The 24,126-nt window shown below is 39.4% G+C and overlaps 1 protein-coding gene across 1 annotated transcript in view; it reads right to left on the bottom strand.

Annotated features, from left to right (window-relative positions):
- Positions 1-18,005, bottom strand: part of LOC150087182 (nose resistant to fluoxetine protein 6-like) — a 109,628-nt gene extending 91,623 nt beyond the window's left edge. The window contains exons 1-3 of the mRNA XM_090372397.1: positions 17,705-18,005; positions 3,516-3,760; positions 316-430 (exon numbers count right to left, since the gene is read on the bottom strand). Of these exons, the coding sequence (XP_090228523.1) occupies positions 316-430; positions 3,516-3,760; positions 17,705-17,915 (571 nt within the window). The 5' untranslated portion in view covers positions 17,916-18,005. The remainder of the gene's footprint in view (positions 1-315; positions 431-3,515; positions 3,761-17,704) is intronic.
- Between the last annotated feature and the right edge of the window lie 6,121 nt (positions 18,006-24,126).

Raw genomic sequence — 24,126 nt, 5'->3', positions numbered from 1 at the left:
CCTGTCCCAGTACCAAAAGAAAGGAGACTTTTTGGAATGCAGTTGACCCAAGCAGTAAGAACCACCCGCCGATTGATCCCAATGTTAATCTGGGAAGTCAGCTTCATCATTGGTAGGTCTCATTACTATGTTCAGTGCCCACATCGAGAGATTTCCAGTGAGAAATTTAAAGCCAACAGCGAATGTGGAATTCTACCTTACATTTTCTTGAATGATTTTGATTGATCCGTATTTCATCCAAATAAATTGTTGATGGACACAACAGCATTCTAATTTTAGTAACACAACAGCATTATAATAATAAAAATATCTTACCTTGTGAAGCCATTTGTTGGACATCATCATGAGTGCACGTGGATGGTACGCAAAGGCCTATCTGAAACTTCATATAGTGAAGTACTCCGATAAAACTTTCCAGGATTTCGATTAACTGTGGAGAACAAAAAAAGAGAACTCTAAAACTGATTGCTGAAACCTTACTAGATGAACACTGACTTTTATTAATTGAATCGCTACGACTCTCGATTTTGTTACTGGATATGGGCTCGCTTATGATTTTTGTACAATTGCACGTGGAAGTACAATAATTCCACTCCATTTTCCCCAGATGTAGGCCATATCATTTTGTTTAAAATGAACAACGGTTTTGAAATCATCATGTGATCTATAATCGGGATTTACAAAAGAAAAACAAAATCGTTATTCGACTGTCTGAATTCGTACATGCATTCCTGCTGTTTTATATACAAAGCTAGATAATTTTCTTTTAAATGGAAATTAATTGCACTGTACACTGATCTACCAATTCAAACTTAGTATACCCCGCCCTGAAAGGTATGGCTTATTGGAAAAACAAGCGCAATTTTATTTTCCCATTCAAATTGCATTCCCTTCATGCATGAATCAAAAATGGTTCTTTTGATGTTTGTGAAGCTCTCCACTGAGAGAACACATTCCGAGTGGTATTTTGTTCGATTCTGCAATATTGTGTAGTCCACTTTGGGTTATTTCTAGTGTCTTAAAATCCGAGGCATTATAAATGGCTTAATAAATCTATAAATACATTTTCTATTTATATTCCAGTCCCCCCCCCGATAGGCATAGTAAGTTTGATTTAGATTTTTTTTTCTATCTGAAGAGACCTTAAAGATCACGATATATGTATTTGAAACCCTAAGGTCCTACAGTAAATCTTTGATTCTGCAGGTCTTGATGAAAATTATACTTAGCTACAGCGACCAGACTTCGGAATTTGTTGAATTTGTTTATTATACAAATATGAACGTAGTTAAAATCAAAACATGCAATGAAAATATTAGAACATAATGTTTAAAATATAAATTAAAAGCGCTTAAAGTAGAATATAATTTAAGAAGAGTTTATTATTATTTTTGTAACGATGATTATTTAATAATATCATTATTTATACATCTAAAACTGAAATCAAAAATCAGTATTTTAGTTAATAAAACCCCGTAGAGGTAATAGCATTTCTGCTCTGGAAGTGAGAGGGGAAATTATAGAAGCAAATTCAGAAAAAACAGTGCCCATGCGCTAGCTCAAACAAAGTCTGTGAGACAGAGAGTGGAGAAAATCTATAAGAGATTAATCATAAATTAACCTAACGCCCCTCTTTAAATGGAATCTAGAAGCTGGTAAGAAGTCAGAGAGAAAACTGTGGGGCACCGCCCCAGATGTGAGAACAATATTCGGTAGAAAAAATCTAAAAATAAAAACAGCTGAGCAACTATCAAGAAAGCAGCAAACCCATCCAAGTTATACAATAGTTGCAAGGGTTCATATGCTCCGAAGGTTCCTGCGAGGTACAACATCGACACGCAAACTGAGATGACCATACCACCAACAGAATTATTCAATTCTCTTCCCTGCCATTCACTGAATTCATTAACATCTCAAAAGAGCCAATCAGTTGCTACATCTATATCAGTAACTCCTGCTACGCAAACTCCTACAAAAGAGATGGCATGGAAAAGCAGTCCAAACGCCTCTAGCTCCAATACAATAGAAAATGGCTGTAGAAGGGAAGGAGGCACCAGAAGACTCAGTCTTGGAACTTTTTGCGGAGTTGTAAACGGACACAGGACAACGTCCATACTTCACGAAAAAAGATAATTCCAAGGCTGTGAAAATGAAGCCCTCAGCAGTTCTGAAACCTATCGATGGATCCACCAAGCCGAAGTAATGGTTACATTCCTATAGTAGAATTGTCGTAGATTCTGGCGAAATACTGATGACATCAATGTCCTCCTGGAAAAGCTTTTTGCTTTTGCATGCAGGAAACAAATTCAATGCACGATGAATAAGTAGGAAAGATGTTAATTCGTAACCCTATCGAGTAGTTCAATGTGCTGTTAATTTTGGTTTATGTGTAAATCTTGAAATAGTGGGAAGAATAGAATTTTGCACTTGCAAGACTATTTTTTAAGTAGCAAAACGGCAATTTTCTGGAATATCTATGGGGAAAGGCAGAAAGCGATCCCAGCGTTTCCAGCAGACGTTTCCAAAATTTTTTGAAGACGTTTCCAAGAAGGACCATGGGATACTGGAAAAGGGCGTTGGAAGAAATCGATGAAATATGAACGTTATATTGGCTATCGAGCCAAAATGCAATGTTCAGAAATCCTCTCCAACTCTTGTATTTGTCCAGAACGTAATAAATTTCGATTCTTTTTTTTTTTTTTTTTTTTTTGGAAATTGCGTACTCCTAATTTGAATCTTCCTGTATACGAGGCATGTCAGAAAAGTAATTAAATTAATTTTGGAAATTTTGAGATTAATTCTGGAAAGAACTGACGATAAACAACGTGTAGCGTGATCCTTTCCCCTAATCTCACTGTGTGTTTCTACTCGTTAGAGGCAGATGCTAGTTCAGTTGTCCTCGTGGTTAGCACAGCCAAAACCAAACGCCAAAGGGAGGAATGATACACGAAAACATCGCCACATCCGAAAGAAATTTCGAATGACCAAACCAGAAGTGAAAACGATGGCTGTGTCCCTTTTGATTATCGAGGATTTGATAATTTTTGATAATCACGAAGAGTTTCTACCACAGAGACAAACGATGAACCAAAATCAGTACAAAGAAATTCTCGAGCGATTACGAAAAAGAATTATTTGTATGCGACCAGAGATCACTCAGAATTGGATCCTCCACCACGAAAATGTACCATGCCATTCGCCTTCTCCATTACAGAATTACTGGTGCAGAAAAGCATTCCAATCCTCCCGCAACCGACGTATTCACCGACCCTCTCTCCATCTGATTACTTTTTTCCCCAAAACTGGAAACGAAACTAAAAGGAAGTTATTCAGTCGATAGAGACACTGTAAAGGAGCTGACAAATGAAGAACACCTGTCTTGCTTTGACGATTGCAAAGGGGAGCTATTTCGAGGGTGACCATCGGTATTCTGAATAACCTTCAAAGTAAAAAAAATATTGATTTATTCTCATTCTTATTTAAATAAAGATCAGACAAAATGAAATGTTACTTACCCTGCTGTGTTTTACAAATTCCTTTTGCTGTTCTTTTGTTGCTTCTGATACGTTGTAAATAAACGTATTCTTAAGCGAGAATGGAGTAATTTGAACTGAGCAGTACTTCCCTACGAACATTACGTCCTGATTAAATCTTTTACTCTCTTTATATGCAACGGTATCGAGACACTGATGATAAGATCCCAAGGAGGCTGTTGATCCAGACATTATTCCACTCATTGGTTTCCCAGTTGCATCAAACACTGAAAAAGTGAAAATTCCTATTTAGAGAAGAATACGCCATCCGTTTTTATTTGATGTAAATGGAAATCATTAAAGAAAATTACAAATTTAATCAGATTTATAGCATATTGTTTAATCAAGATATTGCGCACAATTAATTACATCTTGAGTGTACTTAACAATGTTAACCACGAGTTTTGCATATCTCGAAAGTGCTTGACGAGGAATTCATTATATGATATATAACTGGGCTTAATTTTTATTGCGTAATTGAAGAAGAATTATAATGGGATTTTATTGCAAAGTTTAGAAGTCGATCGCTGCAACTATTGTAAGTGAAGTTTGTTATGCTGAGTGATGTAGCACCGTTGGTTATAGTAGGGATGTGCTAAATCTGTGGCCCAGTTAACTTATCATTTCTTAGGACTAAGACCGTTCATAGAGTACCAAAAACGCGGCTACGGATGTCCCAATCCTGCAATTAATGAATCAGTTTGATTTCGCTGAGTAGAGGGCTCATTAAGGGGAGTTGTGGTCTCTACAATCCCCAGAACAGTCAGATAAAAGCCCCCTCAAGTAACAAAGGTAATTTAACATGGAGCAGTGTGCGACAGCTCATAGAAATAGACATATTCTATTGATTAGTGTATGCTACCAGTTTTTGCGACGTTGAACTGCACACTTCGCAACAGAACTGCAGTAGTAAAGCGGTTTGGATGAAATAGAAGTTCCCAGTTTTAGTCAGTGAAGGCGTTATTTTCTTTGGCACTTTTTGGGGATCTCTTTCTCTCTCTGGCCAAAAACTTCCTCCTTAGACATATGATAGCAAAATCAGATATAAGCCTGAGCATTGAAGAGTGGAAGTGTTTTTCCACGACACGAATTTACGATGGGGCATTTGATATACACCGTGTGATCACTGAATTATAACCACGCCTATGAAAACTGATTATAACCCGTTGATCACGTAGGGTACGAGAGTGCGGAGTTAGTCGACCTACGTAGCCTAGATAAGGTGTCAGTGGTTCAGTAGGTAGTAAAATTCCGAGCGTGATTGGTAAAAGGAAGGATTTACCGGACTTTTATAAAGGACAGATTGTGGAAGCTCGACGAGCTGCTGCCTCGATTTCCCATACGGCTGAACTGGTGGGGTGTTCGAGAGCCGCCGTAGTTAAAGTGTACAAGGACTGCCGTCAAAATGGTCAAACAACGAATCGACGGCAAAACTGCAAAAGGTCAGCGAAAGGTTGTGATGTTAGAGGTGAGCGCTGGATCCGACGACTCGGGCAGGCGAACAGCCACAGCACTGTTGAAGAGTTGACTATCCAATAGAACAAGGGCCAACCCGGAACAATATCTAGCATGCCATGAATTGCACGCTCGCATGTATGGGCTATACGAGCAGACAATCCCTACGGCATCCTCTCCTAACCAGGCGTCTCCGTAGCCAGGTGGGAAGGAGCAGCAGTGCGTAGCACACGCTTCTTGATTAGACCGGGGTTCGAGCCCGTCACCACCAAATACGGAGGATGCGGAAAGGTCAGGGAATGACCACCGCATATCCAGGAGCAATATGGCCTTAGTTGCTAATGCTCCTAAAAACCAAATAACAACAACCTCTCCTAACCAAGGTTCATCGGCATAAAAGGCTCGCCTGGTGCAAAGAGCATGCAAGTTTGACGTTAGAAGATTGGAAGAAGGTGTGCTGGTCGGATGAGTCACGTTATTTACTCCACACCGTGGATGGTCGTGTACGGATTTGGCGTCAACAACATGAAGCTCTTCATCCATCATGCACGGTATCAAAAGTGCAGCCCAGTGGAGGCGTTTGTATGGTGTGGGGCATGTTTTACTGGCAGGAACTTGGACCCCTGGTGTATGTGTAACAACGTATCAGTGGTCTCCGCTATTGTCAACTGCTTGCTGATTATGTACACCCTGCTATGTTACACTTTTTCCCGAATGGCGATGTTGTCTTCCAAGATAACAATGCGCCGGGCCATCGGGCACTTGTTGTGCAGGAATGGTTCGAGGAACACAATTCCAACATATCGATTGGCCTCCGAACTCCACCGATATCAATCCCATAGAGCACTTGTGCGACACTATGGAAAGGCATATCAGGCGTGTGGATACACCAATCACTTCCATGCTTGCATTGCTGCCCCATTACACACAGCTTGGTTGGCCATACCTGCCGAACGCTTCCGACATCTTGTTGAATCAGTGCCACGTCGGATAGCTGTTGTACTGAGGGAAAAAGGAGGACCTTTTGCCCTCAGTACAAAGTATTATGTAGGTGGTCATAATTCAGTGATCACTCAATGTATATTGTGAATATTCGCGTTGTGTGTGTATTGTGTAAAGCTAGTTAAAAATTCTAATTTAAATTTCAATTATTGTGAACCACATATTATCTTCGTTCTGTTGTTTCCCCATAGAAGGACAATCTCGATTCCTTCCCCCCCCCCGTTATCTGAAATCTAAAAATAAAAAAAATTAAAAAAAACAACGAATATTTCAGTATTCATATTTTTTCTGGCGTTCACTATTGTTCAATGTAATTACTGTTTAGTGAGGCTGAGTTAGTCTCAAACGAGGGTAGCATGTTTTTTTCTGCCCAAATTTCGGATTTTTCATCGATAAAACAGAAAATCGACCACAGACCACAATTTACACGACAATATACAATACGCACCATGCAAAATACAGATAATATACAATACAGCCTTAGTCGCTGATGCGCCTAAAACCCTACAACGATAACACTGCTATTCAGTACATTTATAGTGCATTTTTTTTTGAAAATCTAGTGATTGTTTTTTTTAATATGTAACATTGCAGTCTTATTGATCATTCAATGAATATTAATCAACCCTTTCATTATTTTAATAAAATTTATTTATTTTTAAACCAATATAAAGACTGAGGTCAACATATGACTTCATTTTGAATAATATGGATGTAAAGAAAAACAGCAAAGAGTTCTTTACTTATGTAAACTCTAGAAAGAAGGGGATGAATCAGATTGGTCCACTTGATATCGATGTTCAACTTTTGATGATCCTGCTCAGGTAGCTAACAAACTAAATGAATATTTTACATCTACATTCACAGATGAGGAGTTATTGAGGGAGGGAATGCCAGAGGTGAAGTAAATTCTGGTAGTAAGCTAGATAATCTTGTAATAACTGAGAGTAAAGTGGAGGAGAAATTGTTGAAGATAAACATAAGAAAGGCACCTGGGGTGGATGGAATCTGTCCAAGCAATGGAAGTAAGCAAACTCTTAGCCATAATTATGAGAGCTTCCCTGGACTCGGGAGGTACCCATGGACTGGAGATGTGCAAATGTGACCCCCAATCACAAAGGGAGACACAGGTAGTTACAGACCTGTTAGTTTAACTTCTGTTCCAGGGAAATCAATGGAGGCACTGGTTAAACAAGCATTGCAGGATCATCTAGACAAGTTTCAGTTATAGCTGGGAAACATAAATGGTTTGTTAAGGGGAAGTCTTGTCTAACTACTTTTATTGGATTCTATGATGTAGTCACAAAGAAACTGGTTGCAAAGAATAACTTTGATATATTTGAATCTTATAAAGGCCTTTGATACATTTGTACAGATTGGCATTAAGGGCAAGTTGCTGATATGGATAAAGGGATGGTTGAGTGAGTGGTAATCAATGGACACTACTCTTCGTAGACTAATGTTATTGTTGTTTTCTGTATTTATAAATGATATTGATGATGGTATATCACGCTAAACTGTCCAAGTTTGCAGACGATACGAAGGTTGGCATGGGTTGTTAATGACAGTACACTGCTGCAACAGGATCTAGAAAACTAGGGAAGATGGGCTGAGAGGTGGTAAATATGAAGTTTAACATTGACAAAAGTAAAGTACTACATATGGGATGCAGTAATCCCCGAGTAACGTATCAACTCTGTGGTACTACACTGACAGTGGTAGAGAATAAAAAGGACCTGGAGGTAATTGTGCAGGCAGATATGAAGTTTTCTGAGCAGTGCAGACGGTCTGAAAGAGTAGCTCATGGTGTCTTGTAAATGATCTACAGAATTTTTTCTAACAGGGATAAGGAGGTGATTATCCCTTGTATAAGGCAGTAGTGAGGCCACACCTTGAGTACTGTATACAGGTCTGGAGGTCTCATTTTAAGAAGGATGTAGAACTGTTGGAATGAGTACAGAGAAGGGCAACAAGATTAGTGAATGAAACAAAGGGTTGCTCTTACGAAGAAAGGCTTAAGTTTTGGAAATGATACTGTCTGGAGACTAGACACCTGCGAGGCGATCTGACTGAAGTGTATAAAGCCATGAATAGTTTGAGCATGCTCAATGCTGATGGGATTCTTCCTCTTGCTCAGAATAATCACCCGAGAGCGCATAGATTCAAACTGAAGACAAGCAGTTGTAGGATAGATGTGCAGAAGTTTGCCTTTAGCCAGTGGGTGGTTGATTGCTGGAACAAACTTCCACCTGTCGTTGTAGAAGTTGATAGCTTAAACGGATTCAAGACAGAACTTGACAAACATTTGGAGTGAGTGGATGGGTGAAAAAAGTGTTTTTTTTTTTTTTTTTTTTGGCTGATACTATATAAGCTTGCTTTCTTTCATCATGTGCCTTTGCTAATGCTAATATTCCTGCTAACCTACGCAGAGAATTATGGTATCCAACCTCAAAGTACACACGGACAAGTTATTAAGCATATTTCTGAATTGCATGTATTGTATACTTTTTTTAGTTTTTAATCTTAATATCCTTATTAAGATTAAAAACTAAAAAATTACTATATTGTAATGATAATTAATGAAATTTCTCCTTCATCTCTTTCTTATTATTTCATCATTTCTACTGGAAAATTTTATTTTTCAAAATGTTCGTCATATCTTTATTCCTAAGATCTTGAAAATCAGGTTCCAATAAATGCCAATTGAACGTAGCATACCTATAAAAATGGCTAATTTTCTAACTGGTGAAAGTGTGTCTTGTTCTATAAAGCGAGGATGATAGTGTTTGTTCAAAGAAGAGGGTTGGTGCTTTATCTGTAAACCATCATCATGTACAGCATTGAGTAATTGGTGGTCATTCAATACAACGTTTTCCAGGACAACAACTCGAGTAGTTAGGTATTTCAGGAACCCGAAGAAGTCAGAGTCAGTGTGATTGCTTAAAACCTTACAAGAAAGTGAAATTACGGTTATTGGAACGATATCCAGTCGAAAAAATAAACTTTTTTTGTGTTTCTTAAGCGGCGTGATGCGAAGATAAATTGTGTTGCTTGAAGGTAATAAAGCATTCAAAACCTACCTTGGTATTATTATGATCATTTTCGAATTAGAAATATGCACATAATGTCAAACGTTTTGTTTTATTTTATTAACACTTCTTCAGTGAACAGCTGTGTTTGCAAGCCCTCGTGGATAGCACAGTTGGTACGATCACTGCCCTCCCCACACCAGGTGGAAAAGACTTCAGTTCGACTCCCGTCGATGGGGAAAAGAGTTTTTATGGGCCTTTTCACAACGTGACGGAGTTAGTCGGTCTTAGGCAAAGCTTGGTTTTTTCTCCCGGAAGCACTGATTTTTCATCCAGCTAACAGAAAATCAATTACAGAATACATGCAATTTAGAGACAACATACAAGGAGCAATATGGCCTTAGTCGCTGATACTCGTAAAACCCCACTAAAAACTACAACACCTTTAATATAGGTACATTAATTAGTTCATAACATTGCAGGGGTGGGAGAAGCCGATAGCTGATTTTACTGTATATTAAAATTACGTTCTATAACTATAGAGAATATATTACTGTAATTTATTACAGCGAGCCATTAATGCTATCGTAATTCACTGATGTGCGAAACTTAATGATCAACACTGTTTCTAAAGGTTACAACCGCAAAATCTTTACTTAAGGCACTCTTTACTGATGCGAGTATATTCAGTCTCAGCAGCGATTCTGGACGTCAGCTAATCTGGAGATAGGTTGGCACACGGTACCACCCGCAAACATGACTGAAAGGGATCGATATGGCGGTCGAGGTGTTATCTTGGATGGACGTACCCAACTCCAGATACTGGAAGGCGGTACTGTAACCGGTGCACGCTACTGTACTGAGGTAATCTATCTCCATGCGTCTGTTCCGAAGATGATAACGCCACATCCCATCGCACTGCAGCTGTTGATATGCTTTTGGTAAGTGAGGACATTGTTCATATGGATTCGTCTGCCCGTTCCTTCGGTCTAAAACCCCTTGGAACACATATGGGACGCTCTGGGGAGACTCCCAGTGGCTCCACACCCACCAGAACATTTTCACCAACTGAAGATAGTGCTGACAGAGGAATGGACGATGTTACTGCAAGAACTTATCAACAACATCGTTCTAATTATGGACAGGCGGTGCAAAGCCCGCATCGACATTAGGGGTGGCCATATCTCTTACTGAGGACTACCTCTTTCCATTTTTCCATCTTTGGCAGTGATGCATCTGTATCATGGCAGCCAATGCCATGTTGCCATTTTTGAATAAAGTTCCTCTGTACCATTTTGTTTCCGTTGTTGTTTCCTTCATCATTTCTGACCTCACGAGGTTCCTTTGGTATGCTTTCCCCATATCAAGGCCACACCTATGAGAAGCTACAGGTGAAAACCTGACTGGTCCTTAATTTTGCACACCAGTGTTTTAATCTCCATGGATATATATGGATATATATCTGCATGCTGCATATACGAGTACTTTTAACCTGAAGTGTTTTCCATGTCAACTGTTTTACTATATTTTTCAACAGATCTTACATATAAATCCAAATCTTTACTAGAAGTGATTTTGTTCGAGCAGTATCAGCGAGTGTTTCTGTCGTGCAGTCAACTTGACCAACATCTGATAAAATTGGGGAAAGATATGTATGGTATTTACAAAATGCGTGTGAAATAAAATATTCGTGTAACTCACTGAAATAAATGGTATCTTTAGTGAACCGTTTCATGTTCGTTGGGACACCATTAATCTTTATTGCAACTAGATGAATACAATGCAGATAAATGTAATTTAAATTGCAACTGTCCCGTCACGGCCAAAGACCAGGGGCTCAGTCACAGCTCTATTAGGTTGTATATATATTCTGCGTCTTCTGAATTCTAAGCTTTCTCCTCACAGTTAAATGGGCCAATCCTTTGAAGATTGGCTCATATAACTGTGAGACTAACACCTTCCAAACATGCAAAGTTTTGGACGTTTGGAGGGTGTTAGCAAGAAAAAGCCTTCTAAGCATGCCCAATTCTGTAACCAGCTTCTTTGGGGAACCAACGGAGTTAAATGACGAGGGACGGCCTATGCCCTGAATAACGTTGTAGATATTTTGAGGAGTCAAGACGATCGGCGAGAAGGGAGGGTACGTAGATTTCCTGTCATGAATAACTGATACCAAAGGGTGCAAGCAACCATAATATATGTATTATGCGTTTCGAGATAGCTAAAGGGTTACCACTAACACGATTCATTTACCTTAATATCAAATACCCGAAACCAATGAATTGTTTCATGACAGTGAGGGAAGCAGAAGCCCATATCCTCGAGGTATCGGAACAAAACATTTGTATATACGGAATGGCAAGCCTGTGATTGCTTACTCTAGTTATTACATGTCTTATCGGCCACACTGCGGACAAATGTTTCTGCCATAGTGTTAGCAAAGTGCTGTGTGAAAGGCCCTTATCCCACATAAGCCCCAGATTAGTATGACGCGAGACGTAATACACTATCGAAAAGCACGGGGTGGTAACACTGCACATTCCACTTCTCAATGAGGAAACAGAGCTACTGTCAGAGATGAAATATATCATGATCTACGACGACAATGAAGAGCTCTTACTGGATCGTAAATTGTATGAATCGGACTTGGACATTCGCAAAACGATTGAAATATGTAAGACGATGTGTCAAGACAACGACGACTTTTGACCCTGACGAAGCGTGCGGTAATGACCTGCATAGCCTAGTAACGCGACTGCAAGAAGAAGACCCCTTTCGAAACTTTTACAATCATTCAAACAGCGAGATGACTACAGATTTAAAGCTCGCCATGCTCAACCGAACAGCTTAATTGCAAAGAAAAGCGAAAACTTGATGACCAACGGGGACTTCTGCAACTTAATGAGAATCACCAATGACAAGCAAAATGGTCTACTCATTCTGTAATTTGGTGTCTGTTATCTCCCAATCGCGAACCGATTCAAATATTCTTGACCGGCTCAGCTGGTTGCAAAAAAAAAAAAAAAAAACGTTTGTTATTTGCCTCTCGATGGAAATATACAAACGCTTTAGTAATGCAGACGAGTACTGCAACGCCTACATTATATGCGCTGCAACTGGTAAGGCTGAAGCGCATGTAATGTAATGATCTTGGATGTGCCAAGAGCTGGTTTATGCCAGCTCTGGGAAAATCCAAATAACTGCCCTCAAATATCCATTTCTCTGGTTACCAAAAGGTTTCTACCATAGGGACAATGGTTAATCCAAAGTCCCCGAAGCATAAACGTTTTTCCGCAACCAGTTGGTTTATGCCAGCTCTGAGAACATCCAAGATCATTCCACATTATTCTTTGCGTGATCTCATCTCCCAACTCCTTTTTTCTTTGTTATAAAACGGAAATGATGCCAAATAACGTTCCTTTAATGCCACATTGCTCCAATTTGTATAGTAATCTTTTATGTGCGACAATATCAAAATGTTTCATGAAATCCAGTTGTTTGATATTAAAATAATTTTTTTTTTGCATCCCCTTCCTTTGTCGCTGCATCACAGTAATCATATTGGTCTGATAAGATCTCCTGATGATGTGTTTCTATTGGAAAGTTTCGTATTCAAGCCTCAGATGTTTGAGAATGGAATCGTTGATTTTTAATAAGTCTCTGAGTATTCTAAAATATGTTGCAAGAATTTTCATCAAAGGGTTGGTTGAGGCATTGTCGAAGGCAACTTTAACATAGAAAAAAATTATATCTTCGGCACTCAGGGTCATCTGGTTCCGAAATAATGTGTCCAATAAAAATTTTATAGTCGATTTCTTTCAGATCGCAGTATAAATGCGGAAGTCATTTCAGCAAACAGTACATTACAAAACTGGCATGAAAGTCTTCTCGAATAGCTTTAAGAAATTGCAGGTTATTGAGTTGAGCAAAAGTCCTTATCGTTTAGCTTTAGGCATGGTTATATGATATAATGACTCCATATTTAAGGAAGAATTTCAGCGCAAAGGGTTTCTCTTAATTTGTGTAGCTAGACCTCAATGATAAATGGACTGCTAGTTTCCATGATGAGAATAGAAGATATATAAGAAACAGTGGTAGATTTATTTGAGAGAGATTTGAGAAAATTCCCGAATTATATTTTTTGTTATTTTGATTTCTGCTAGGAGGGGTCGAGTATCGAGGTCGAATCTGGACGAAGTCGTCCTGTCGTGTAGTGTACTAACCAACTTGTATTATATGCTGTGAAATCGTTATAGAATCCAAATGTGATTTTTCCATTCGCTAAATAAGGGTTCGTCCATGGTCAAGTTGGTATTTTTGTTATCAAAAATTCTGTTTGGTCTGGTTTTTGGACGCCAAGAGTACAACTTCGCTATTTCAAAAATGGCGAAGTTGTGCTCTTGGTGTTTGTGCTTTAAGAAACCGGGAAGTTCCTTTACACAGGTGATGCAATCTTCAGACGTCATTGTTTTCAGAAATTTTCAGTAAGCCTTTTGCTTTTTTACGCACACTTCCTTCATATTTTTGCTAAGCCACCAGTTATCATAAGTTTATTATTATTATTCAGCAACGTTTGTAGAGTTGACATCGTACAAATCAATGGAATAATAAATATTATTCCAGCTAATGCTAAAAAATAGTGAAGTTGTACTCTTGGCGTTTTGTGCTGTAAAAAAGAGCGCCTTTCCTTTTCGCAGGTGAGGAAAACATAAGAAATGACGTCATTGTTTTCAGTAATTTTCAATAAGCCTTTTGTTTTCTTACGCTGACTTCCCTGATAATTTTTCTAAGTCACCACGAGTTATTATCATTATTTCGCGATGTTAGGATAATTAATATTAATCCACGACCTTGGTAATTTCCTTGGAAGAAATTCAGAACAGCCAGAGAGTTACCAGCAATTCTGGTCAAGGTTTCAAATACGAATTACTTAAATTATGCAAAATTAGTGAAATTATCCTCTTTTTTATACATTTAAAATGGCATATGTAATGACTTTAATGAGAATCCCATCAAAAGCTGTGCTTTTTAGAAATTTGTCTTTATGTCGGTGATTTTTCATTTCTATAAATTAGGCAGCTGGATTGAAACAGAGAACCGTTTTTGGTAGACCAGCTATATGTTCTAGACATTTGTATAACAAAGAGAGAAAGTTTATTAACAGGCTAATCTGTGAAAGAGTGGAAGATCAGAAAGACTGGCGATATGGTTTGGTGCACATCTTTCTTTTGTCTCTTGGCAATAGATGGATTAATATCATTTTGCTGCTGATGACATTCAGTTTGGTCCGTAGATCCAGGTGATACCTAGTTTGTCAATTCCATCGTTGCCTCTGTTTCCCCCTGAAAGGATTACTTTTTACTTTCAGAGTTTTCGGCTCTGCCAACGGGAGACAGGAGTGGTGTGACCTAGTGATGAAGCGATTGGAGGAGTTAGTTTAGTAGTAAAGCAATTAATAAATATACTAAGGAAAGGTAGATTTTGTTCCTGAGTTTCTACGTAAGTTCAGAACCACTTACAATTCACTGGAGAGAGAGAGAGAGAGAGAGAGAGAGAGAGAGACAGACCAGACATAATACAAATAAATCACCATATTGGTGTATTAGGATGGACCTCTCTCGATTAGAGGTTTCCCCCTTTTCGAGATTCCACCAGTCGACGCTCACGGCTTCACACTCCGGAATAAGGCATGGACATTGGATCCCAGTGATGCTAATCTAGAAGCCCAGCAGCATCGCTGAGAGATCACCTCACCACGTACAGGTGCCCACGTCAAGTGGATCGTCTCATAAACCCAGAGATTAAACAGTAATAAATATCAGACGAATTGTGATTTAAAAAGATAGCAATCTCATTCTATCTAGGTTTATCGTTTTAACTTTCAGCACTCAATGCTTACCATCCACAGCTAAAACTGACTATTCAAACTATCGAATGCGGCCTTTCATTTCGAATCTTATTGTAAATTCCAGAAATATGGCCTTTCACTCAGCAAGCATATAGTGGCGATGCCGTTTGTTCGATTCGTAGTTCCAAGGAGCACATATAATCAGATTGTTCAGGCTAAACCCCTTTATCCAAATTGCAAAGGAAGCCACCCAGCCTTTCACAAATAATCTGAGCGGTGGTAAACCGGAAATACAACATACTTCACCAGACAAAACAAGATCCCAGAGTTGTGGCACTCCGGATTCAAACGAAACAGAGGAGAAGTGGTATCGGCAAGCATGAGAATTGGGCACACTCATTTTACACACCTGTGTTTTTATTATTAAGAGAAGGAGAAGGTCAGTGCATATCCTGTCACCCCCCCCCCCCCAAACTTACCGTTCTGCACTTCCTTGTAGACTGCCCTCTTTACTTATACATCCGTTCTAACACCTTTTGGTCAATCATAAGATTGAACGAAGCCCAGATTTCTAACCCATTTTCTTGAAATCATCCCAACATATAAAATAACTCTTAACATATTTAAAGCGTACTGGCCTATACGCATGTATATAATGATGATGTCTCAAATGCATAATCAACTCTATTGCAATAATCCTCGAATACGACTAGGTTCTGGGTGATTTGTTCTCAGTTAACGGTTGTTCTCTGTGAGATTCCTACTTTTTGCGCAGTTTTTGTGTCGTGTAAGATTACTATGCCCCGTAATTGTGTGAATAGTCCCTATGACTTCTGTTACTCATGTGGAGAAGTCATAATATTAGCTTCAAGAAATCGTCCCTTAATTCGAGCAATAAAAAGGCCTACTTGTACTCTGGGTGTAAAGTAGGCAACCAGGACAAGAACTGGGTTCCACAGAAATGCTACCCTACTTGTTCCTCAAAATTCAACGATTGGGTGAATCGAAAGGGACATTTTATGCCTTTCGCAGTGCCCATGATATGGAGGGAGCCAACAAATCACGACACAGACTTACTTCTGTATGGTGCCTCCCATTAGAAAAAGGATGACAGTGAAGAAAAGGTGGACGGTGATGTACCCAAATATACCATCCGTCCCGTGCCTCACCGCGAAGTACTACCTATTCCTGAACCACCCAACCGATTTTTCTGTACGCTCTGAAGATGAAGACACTGATGAACATCAACTTGATATACACTAACTACAGCAGCCGCCTTCGTCAAGGAATCCACCATTTTGTCCAAACCTTTATCTTTTTGAACCACATAAGATCACGGAAAGTGAGCTTAATAACCTCATCAGGGATTTCGAACTGCCGAAGGCAGAGCTTCTGGCCTCGAGGCTACAACAGTGGAGTCTTCTAGATCATTCTGTGAAAGTGACAATATTTCGTACTCGAAATAAAGACTATGGCAAATTCTGTCGAACAGAAGGCGAACTCATTGTTTTTAAGGATGCTGATGGTCTAATGGCAGCAATGAACAGGAGTCACGTTCCCGAAGAATGGCGACTATTTATAGATGCTTCTAAGGTTAGCTGTTATTACACAATGGAAATATACTGCCTTCAATACCTCTTGCATATGCCCTCAACAAAAAAAGAAACATGTCCAAACATGCAGAACATCCTCTTAGGTGTGCACTATCAGAAGTATGAGTGGCAGATATGTAGTGATTTAGAACGGTCCTGCATCCACATACTCGCAAAAGAAATTCCCAAGACATTACAGAGAAGATTAAGGCAGGCATTTTCATTGGTCTACAAATAAGGCAACTTTTCAAAGACGAACAGTTGGAATGTGCCCTTAGTGATAGCAAGAAATTAGCGTGGAAACTCTTTCGAAATATTAAAGTCGGCAACTACAGGCAGCTTGTGGAAGATCTCATTACTTCTTACGAAAAACTAGGGTGCAACGTGTCATTGAAGATGCATTTCTTGAGCTCACACGTGGATTCTTCCTGCTAAACTGTGGTGCCGTCAGCGACGAACGTAGTGAGCGCTTCCGTCGAGAACAAAGATACAAAAGCAAATGGAGTGCCGCCATATTAGCCGATTATTGTTGAATGGTGAAAAGGGATGCTCCCGAAGCTGAATACAAACGATAGGCCCCGTGTTTCATACAGATATGTTCGTAGATGCATCTTACTGCCATATAAATCAAAAAATACCTTCTATAAATATAAAAAAACTAGTTTTTTTCCAAAAACAAAAGCCAGTCTGCCATTTTAAGCACTATTTTCATGTTTAGCACCCGAAAACCTATAAACTTACTTTGAGGACCGTAACAAGGTATGAACCAAAATATGTTGTTCAGTGTATTTTATCATTACATTATTCAATAAAAGTTTACTTTTATTGAAGTTTAATAACATGGCTACCACACTTGGCTCTACTGTCGAGTGAGGCCAAATTATCGGTTACTTCTTGAATCTGGAACTTGTCTAGATTGTTGTATATAATCCTATAAAATGTAACATTAACTTCCAGAAACTGTTTTAACTGACACATTTCATTTTAATATATGTTGGCTGCTAATGGGAAATGCTGGCTGCTTGGCTCTTTTAATAAAAACATTAATGAGAGCAATACATCAATATACGGATGTACACGGTGAGAACTGTTGATCATTATTTTGATACGCATCTTTGAATCCTGTATTCGTCTTTTGATGAAACGAGAATTGACTAATATAATGTAAGAGAGAGCAGCCTGTTGTTTTGATAACCCTATCTATTGTGAGGTTAACTAAATAGTATGAAAAAAAGGAGAACTCACTGCTTAAAGCCCAAGGCGTGAGACGCTGCAGTTCTACGAGAAGTTTCCAAATGCTGTTCGCGCATGTCGAAGTAATATTCATCTCTTCCCACTGCTTGACCATTATTGGCAGCGCCGTCTTCACAAGTTTCTTTAGACTGTTTTGCAGTAGTTTCTCCATCTTCTCCAACGCTGGTATAAACTTATAGGGAAAAACGATTGGCTTCTGCATTAAAGCTCTTCTTTCGCGTGCATTTGTATTCCCTGCGTTGAATCCATTTGTCGTAACAAAAAAAATTACAGAAAACACAAATAAGATTACGGTTGAGAGAATCTTCATTTCCAAAACGAATTGGTCTGAGTTGTGTATCTGAAGAAATCAACCGCCTAAAAAGGATTCCTTAAAAGTACAGCTTTATATGAGAAATTCCTATCGCATTATATTACCATTTCTAACCTTGAAACACATGCAATTATTTTGGCATTATATATATAAAATGCTGATTAAATGATCAAGTCCATTCGAAATTTTCCTTAGACTCCTTTGCGCGTTCTAGCACTAGATTACCTGCTTTATGGCTTTTTCTCTATGTGAAAGTGCTTATTATGAGATTATTGTTGCTATGGGGATGCCCAGTAGTCAATACAGCCTGTTACCTAATGCATTTTTTAATCCATATGAGGAACTAAAGGCTGCTTCTTATCAGAAGCAGCCTGCGTGCGACGATAGCTTTCCCGAATTCAGACATTTCACACGCCAGTATAGAGTCTGTATGGTGTGAGATAGTTGGAAACAAAGGTATAATGCGAGTAGGAGTAATCTACAGACCAGGTGATTGTGAAGATTATGACGAAAACCGCTACATGCAAATGGAATGGGCAAGTAAGCGTCAATGCCTTATTATGGGTGATTTCAATTTGCCTCTAATTGATTGGAGTAAATGGGAAGGAAACTCGACATGGGGAACAAAATTTTTAAATCAACTAGGTGACTGTTATTTGTATCAACATGTCAGGGAAAGTACTAGAGAAAAGAATATCCTAGACCTCATCATCACACATGAATCAGATGACATAACAGGGCTGACAGTAGAGGAACCAGTAGCAGGAAGTGATCACGGAGTTCTACGGTTGATAATGACGAGAGAGGAAGCAGAAGTAAAAGGCAAAGGAATGGGTTTTAATTTCAGAAAAGGAAATTACGATGCCTTAAGGTACTACATGGCCTCTATTAACTGGGTAGATATCGCGCAGAGAATGAATACAATTGAACTGTGGTATGCTTTTAAAACATTAATCACAGATGCCTTGAATGCGTATATACCATTAAAAAAATACTCCACGAGAAGGGTTCCAAGTTGGATGAATAGTGAAGTTGCCCCATTACTTGAGCAGAAAAAGGTGGCAAGGAAAGGTTTCAGAGCAATAAAAAGTACTGAAGCCTATAACAGCTACAAGATGATCTGTAATAGAGCCACAGAAAAGGTTCGACAGGCAAAGGCAGTTTATGAGAAATCACTAGCAAACAGAGCAAAGAGGGGGGATAAAGAATTCTTCACATATATAAATGCCAAGAAGAGCAGGTCAAACCAGATCGGACCTTTTACGTAAGGTAAAGGGTATAGTATTAAATATTTACAAACGAAAAACCTTTTGTGGCATTGGGAAATTGTGGGGGCGAGGTTGAAAAATACGTAATTAATGATAATGAAATTTCGCGAGATTATTTAATAAAAAAACTTTCGAGCCTACAGACCAGTAAGGCTCCTGGAGTTGATGGAATATACCCTATAATCTTAAGGGAGGCGGCAAGTGAGTGCAGTGTTGCGAGCATCACTAGACTCTGGGGAGATTCCCTTGGATTGGAAAAGTGCAAATGTATCTCCCATATATAAGGGTGGCTCTAAAAGTGAAGTTGGAAATTATCGACCTGTCAGTCTGACTTCAGTGGTAGGGAAAATCATGGAGGCAATGATCAAGGGTGGAATTCAGGATCATTTGGATCGAATTGAAATTCTCAAGGATACTCAGCATGGTTTTGTAAAGGGAAAATCATGTTTAACAAATCTGGTTCGCTTTTTTGAAAGGGTCACTCACCAGCTGGATTTAGGGAATAATTTCTACATTGTTTATTTATATTTCAGCAAAGCTTTTGACTCAGTCCCACATGAGCGGTTGCTTTATAAGCAGGTTGGAATCACTGGAAAAATCCTTAGATGGATAGAAGGATGGCTGCAGGGCAGGAGGCAGAGGGTTGTGATAAATGGCTATTCCTCAGATTGGGTTGATGTAAGAAGTGGGGTTCCCCAAGGATCAGTATTAAGACCACTGTTGTTTTTAATTTTCATAAAAGACATCCATGAAGGGATAGAGGGCATGATGTCTAAATTTGCAGATGATGTTAAAATTGGTAGAGTACTTAATGATTACTGGCTAGCTGGGCTTCTTCAGAGAGACCTAGATAGACTTCAGGAATGGTCAGAAAAATGGCAGCTATGCTTTAATCCAACAAAGTGTTAGGTATTACACCTGGTAAACAGTAATTCCAAAAATAACTTATTTGCTTGGTGGAGTTCAACTAAAGCCGGTAGTGGAGGAAAGGGACTTGGACATGTTGGAAAGGGACTTGTTGGACAGTCAACTTGGGTAATCAAGACCCGCTGATATTCGTAAAATCGGACAAACTAAAATTCCTGCCAGACCATTCCACGTGATATCCGTTTTTGAGCTACGATTGCAAAATCTCTATAACATCCGTCAGATTGCAACCATCCCTTTGGTATTCGTGTCCAGGAGCTACTCAGAGAGCTTAAAATAACCGTAGAGAATGTTGTCATATCCACAAGGCAACCAACTCTACCTGCATTCTCAAACACCACAGTGCAATTTCTCTATTAACAAGTGAGGAAAGGCCACCACTGAGAACTCTGTCTATGAAAAACTCTACGTTGCCCACAGAGCCAAATATTTTGACTTCTTACTTGTCTTCACTGATGGCTCGAGGTCAGAACTATCTGTCTGGTCTGCCGCCATTTTCTCAAATAACACTATATCTGAAAAGATATTCGACGAATACATACTCAGCAGAGTTGTATGTAATTGAGTTAGCCTTGGGCTACATTAAAATCCACAGTTACCAAACGTGTATGGTGTACACACAATCTTTAAGTATACTACAGGCTTTATCAAGGATGAAATATAATCCTCATCCATTTCTGACCAGAGTTCAGCGGATGATACATTCTCTCTTTGAACATTCTTTTGACATCTGTTTCTTCTGGTATAATATTAGCACCTAGGCACACTGGGATCAAGGGTAATGAACTGGCTGACGCTGAAGCCAGGTCACCGCAACCCCAGAACAATCGTAGTCTGTTAGTCTCCTTTTCAGACGACAGGCAATTAATGCACAGAAGATTACTCTCCCAATGGCAACAATCTTGGCATGTGCAAGTCGCGAACAAACTCTATGAAATTAAGCCTGTAATTAAACTATGGCAGTCGAGTCAGTGGAGGAACTGCCGAGAAGAAGTTGTTCTAGCTCGCCTCCATATAGCACACAGTCATCTTACTCATTCGTTCCAGCTGAGGGCGGATGACTCTCCTATGTGTGAGCAAAATGTGGTACCTTTTTAGCTATAAGACATATTCTTTCCGAGTGCCCATTTTACAGGCACGAACTTCGTTTATATTTTACTGTTTTTAGCCATCTGACTGAGCCTTATACACTCAGTCAAAGTTTATCCTACAATGTAAATTTACCAGCTGCTTTTAGTTATTTAAAATGTTTAAATATTTTTACACGTATTTAAAAATTACCATTTTTATCAAGTTTTTACATATCTTTATTTCAATACATCTTGACCTAGTGTCCTAATTTTTTAGGTCACTGAAATATAAATATTCTCTTTTATATGACCTGGTTTTGGCAGATTATAGCCTTCGTTGCTGATGCGCCAATAAACCCAAAAACAACAACAAATAACAATTCCTTTTTTTAACTTTGTAGATTAATCCTCTGAAAAGAATAAACAAATCCAGAGGAACAGTACCTGCAAGAATCTCTAGGGCACCATTTGAAACACTACGAGGGGCGTTCACAATAGCCAAATGAATCGAACATCCCCCCACCTTAGCTACAGAACTAGGAGGCCTATCCTTCACAAAGGGGTTTTTGTCTCACAGGGCTTTTATTCCTCTAATTGTGACTACTGTCGGAGTTTTAAGGGTTTTTCTCTACTGCTTTTCTTAGCCGTATCTGCAGATTTTTTTTTCCTTTTACTGGAGTCTGTTGACTCCGAACTGGAGCAAGAAACTTCACCCCCAGAGTCATGAGACAATGCCCTATTCCCAGGATCCATTATTATACACTAATGTTGAATTGAGAAATACGATAAGAGGCACTATTAAATAAAGTTTAGAAAATCCTCTTCTTCCTGCAAAAATTAACAATTTATTTTATTATAATAATTTTCTTCTGGAATTTCTTCTTTCTTGATGCTGTAAGAATACTTACCAGCACCCTAGAAATAAATCACAACTGTAAAATATATGTGTTCGATAGCTGTATTAAATTTTTACAGCTGGATGAAAAGTGTCATGAAAGTTTTGATTTCTCCAAAATGGGCTATGAGATCTCAGCTCCAGTTCACCAGGAAGCTGGAAAAATTATATAAAAATAAACAATTTCTCCGGGACCTTATCTTCCAAAGGTGGGGTCCAAAGGACCAATATTCAAGGAGTTTCAAGTCTTTAAAAACAAGGGTAAAATTATCAAAAAGTAGCCCAATATATGTAACTACTATTTAGTATATACAGTAATGCTATGAGAGTCCACTCACTCTGGCTTCCCCATTGAGGATCCCAGAGTGTTATATACACTGGTGTGCAAAACATAAGGACCAGTCAGGTTTTCACTTGTAGCTTCTCATAAGAGTGGCCTGGATATGGGGAAAAAAGGAACCTCGTGAGTTATAGAAATGATGAAGGAAACAACACCGACACAACAACAACGGAAACAAAACGGTACAGAGGAACTTTATTCAAAAATGGCAACATAGCACTGGCTGCCATGATACAGATGCATCAATGCCAAAGATGGAACAAAGATGGTCCTCAGTAGGACAAGTGGTCACCCCTAATGTCGATGCAGGCTTTGCACCGCCTGTCCATACTTAGAACAATGTTGTCGATAAGTTCTTGTGGTAACATTGTCCATTCATCTGTTAGCGCCATCTTCAGCTGGTGAACATTTTCTGCTGGGTGTGGACGTGCCACTATGCATCTCCCCAGAGTGTCCCATATGTGTTTAATGGGATTTCGATCGATGGAACGGGCAGACCCATCCATTCAAACAATGTTCTCACTTTCCAAAATCATATCAACAGCTGCAGTGCGATGGGGTGTGGCGTTATCATCCACAAACACGAACTCGGGGCCAGTGACACCTCGGAACAGACGCACATGGGGAAGCATTACTTCAGTAAAGTAGCGTGCATCGGTTACAGTACCGCCTTCCAGTATCTGGAGTTGTGTACGTCCATCCAAGATAACGCCTCCTCCAGACGAGAACACCTCGACCGCTTTTCAGTGATATTTGCGAGGTGATACCGTGTGCCAACCTCACGCCAGATTAGCTGACGTTCAGAATTTCCGCTGAGACTGAATCTACTCTAATTAGTAAAGAGTACCTTACCCCATTGCGCTGCTGTCCAGTCCTTGTGTTTGATGTACCACTGTAAATGGTGTCTCCGATGGGCAGGTTAACACCTGCCCATCGGAGACACCATTTACAGTTAAAGGGGAGTCGCCTGGACACAGTAAACCGCGATATCCTGCTTCCTGTGGTGCTGTGCCGCTGGTTTGCAAGGGATTCTGCTGTCTGGTGTCGGTCCCTCTTGACCTGTAGGAGTATATAGCGGTCATCATTGGGCGTTGCTTTTCGTGGACGACCACCACTGATCCTACGAACAGCTGTACATGTCATTCTGAAGGCCGACCACGTAAGTGAGACGATACTATGGGCGATACCGAACTCTGCAGCCACATCCCTCGCACTTCAACCTTCCTCGAGCTTCCCAATTATTCGACCTCGGTAAAGTCATCCAGATGTTGTCTACTGGCCATTTCGTTGTCTGTAGCATTGTATGAAACCAATCGAAAGTCTGTAACAATCGTGCTCACCATTCGGTAATTTGCACTTAACTGCTTCTTTTATCTGTTTATGTGAGCCCTCTCATCACGATTCAAATTTTTTGCATGTGCACCAGCTTTCTACTGAATGACCACAGTTATGCAAATCACCACAGGCGATTTCGTTTGATTTTGTGGTTGTAACCTTTAGAAATAGTGTAGGTCCTTAAGTTTTGCACACCAGTGTATAATATTTAATATGTTATCTTTAGATGTATTCCACACAAGTGCCGCTGTAAACCGTTTGTCAT

This window comes from Mastigoproctus giganteus, chromosome 4 (genome assembly GCF_048544385.1).
Source record: "Mastigoproctus giganteus isolate SK-2022 chromosome 4, ASM4854438v1, whole genome shotgun sequence".
Classification (NCBI taxonomy): Eukaryota; Metazoa; Arthropoda; class Arachnida; order Uropygi; family Thelyphonidae; genus Mastigoproctus; species Mastigoproctus giganteus.
Note: the sequence above shows the minus strand (reverse complement) of the source record. Positions and strands in the feature narration are given on the sequence as shown.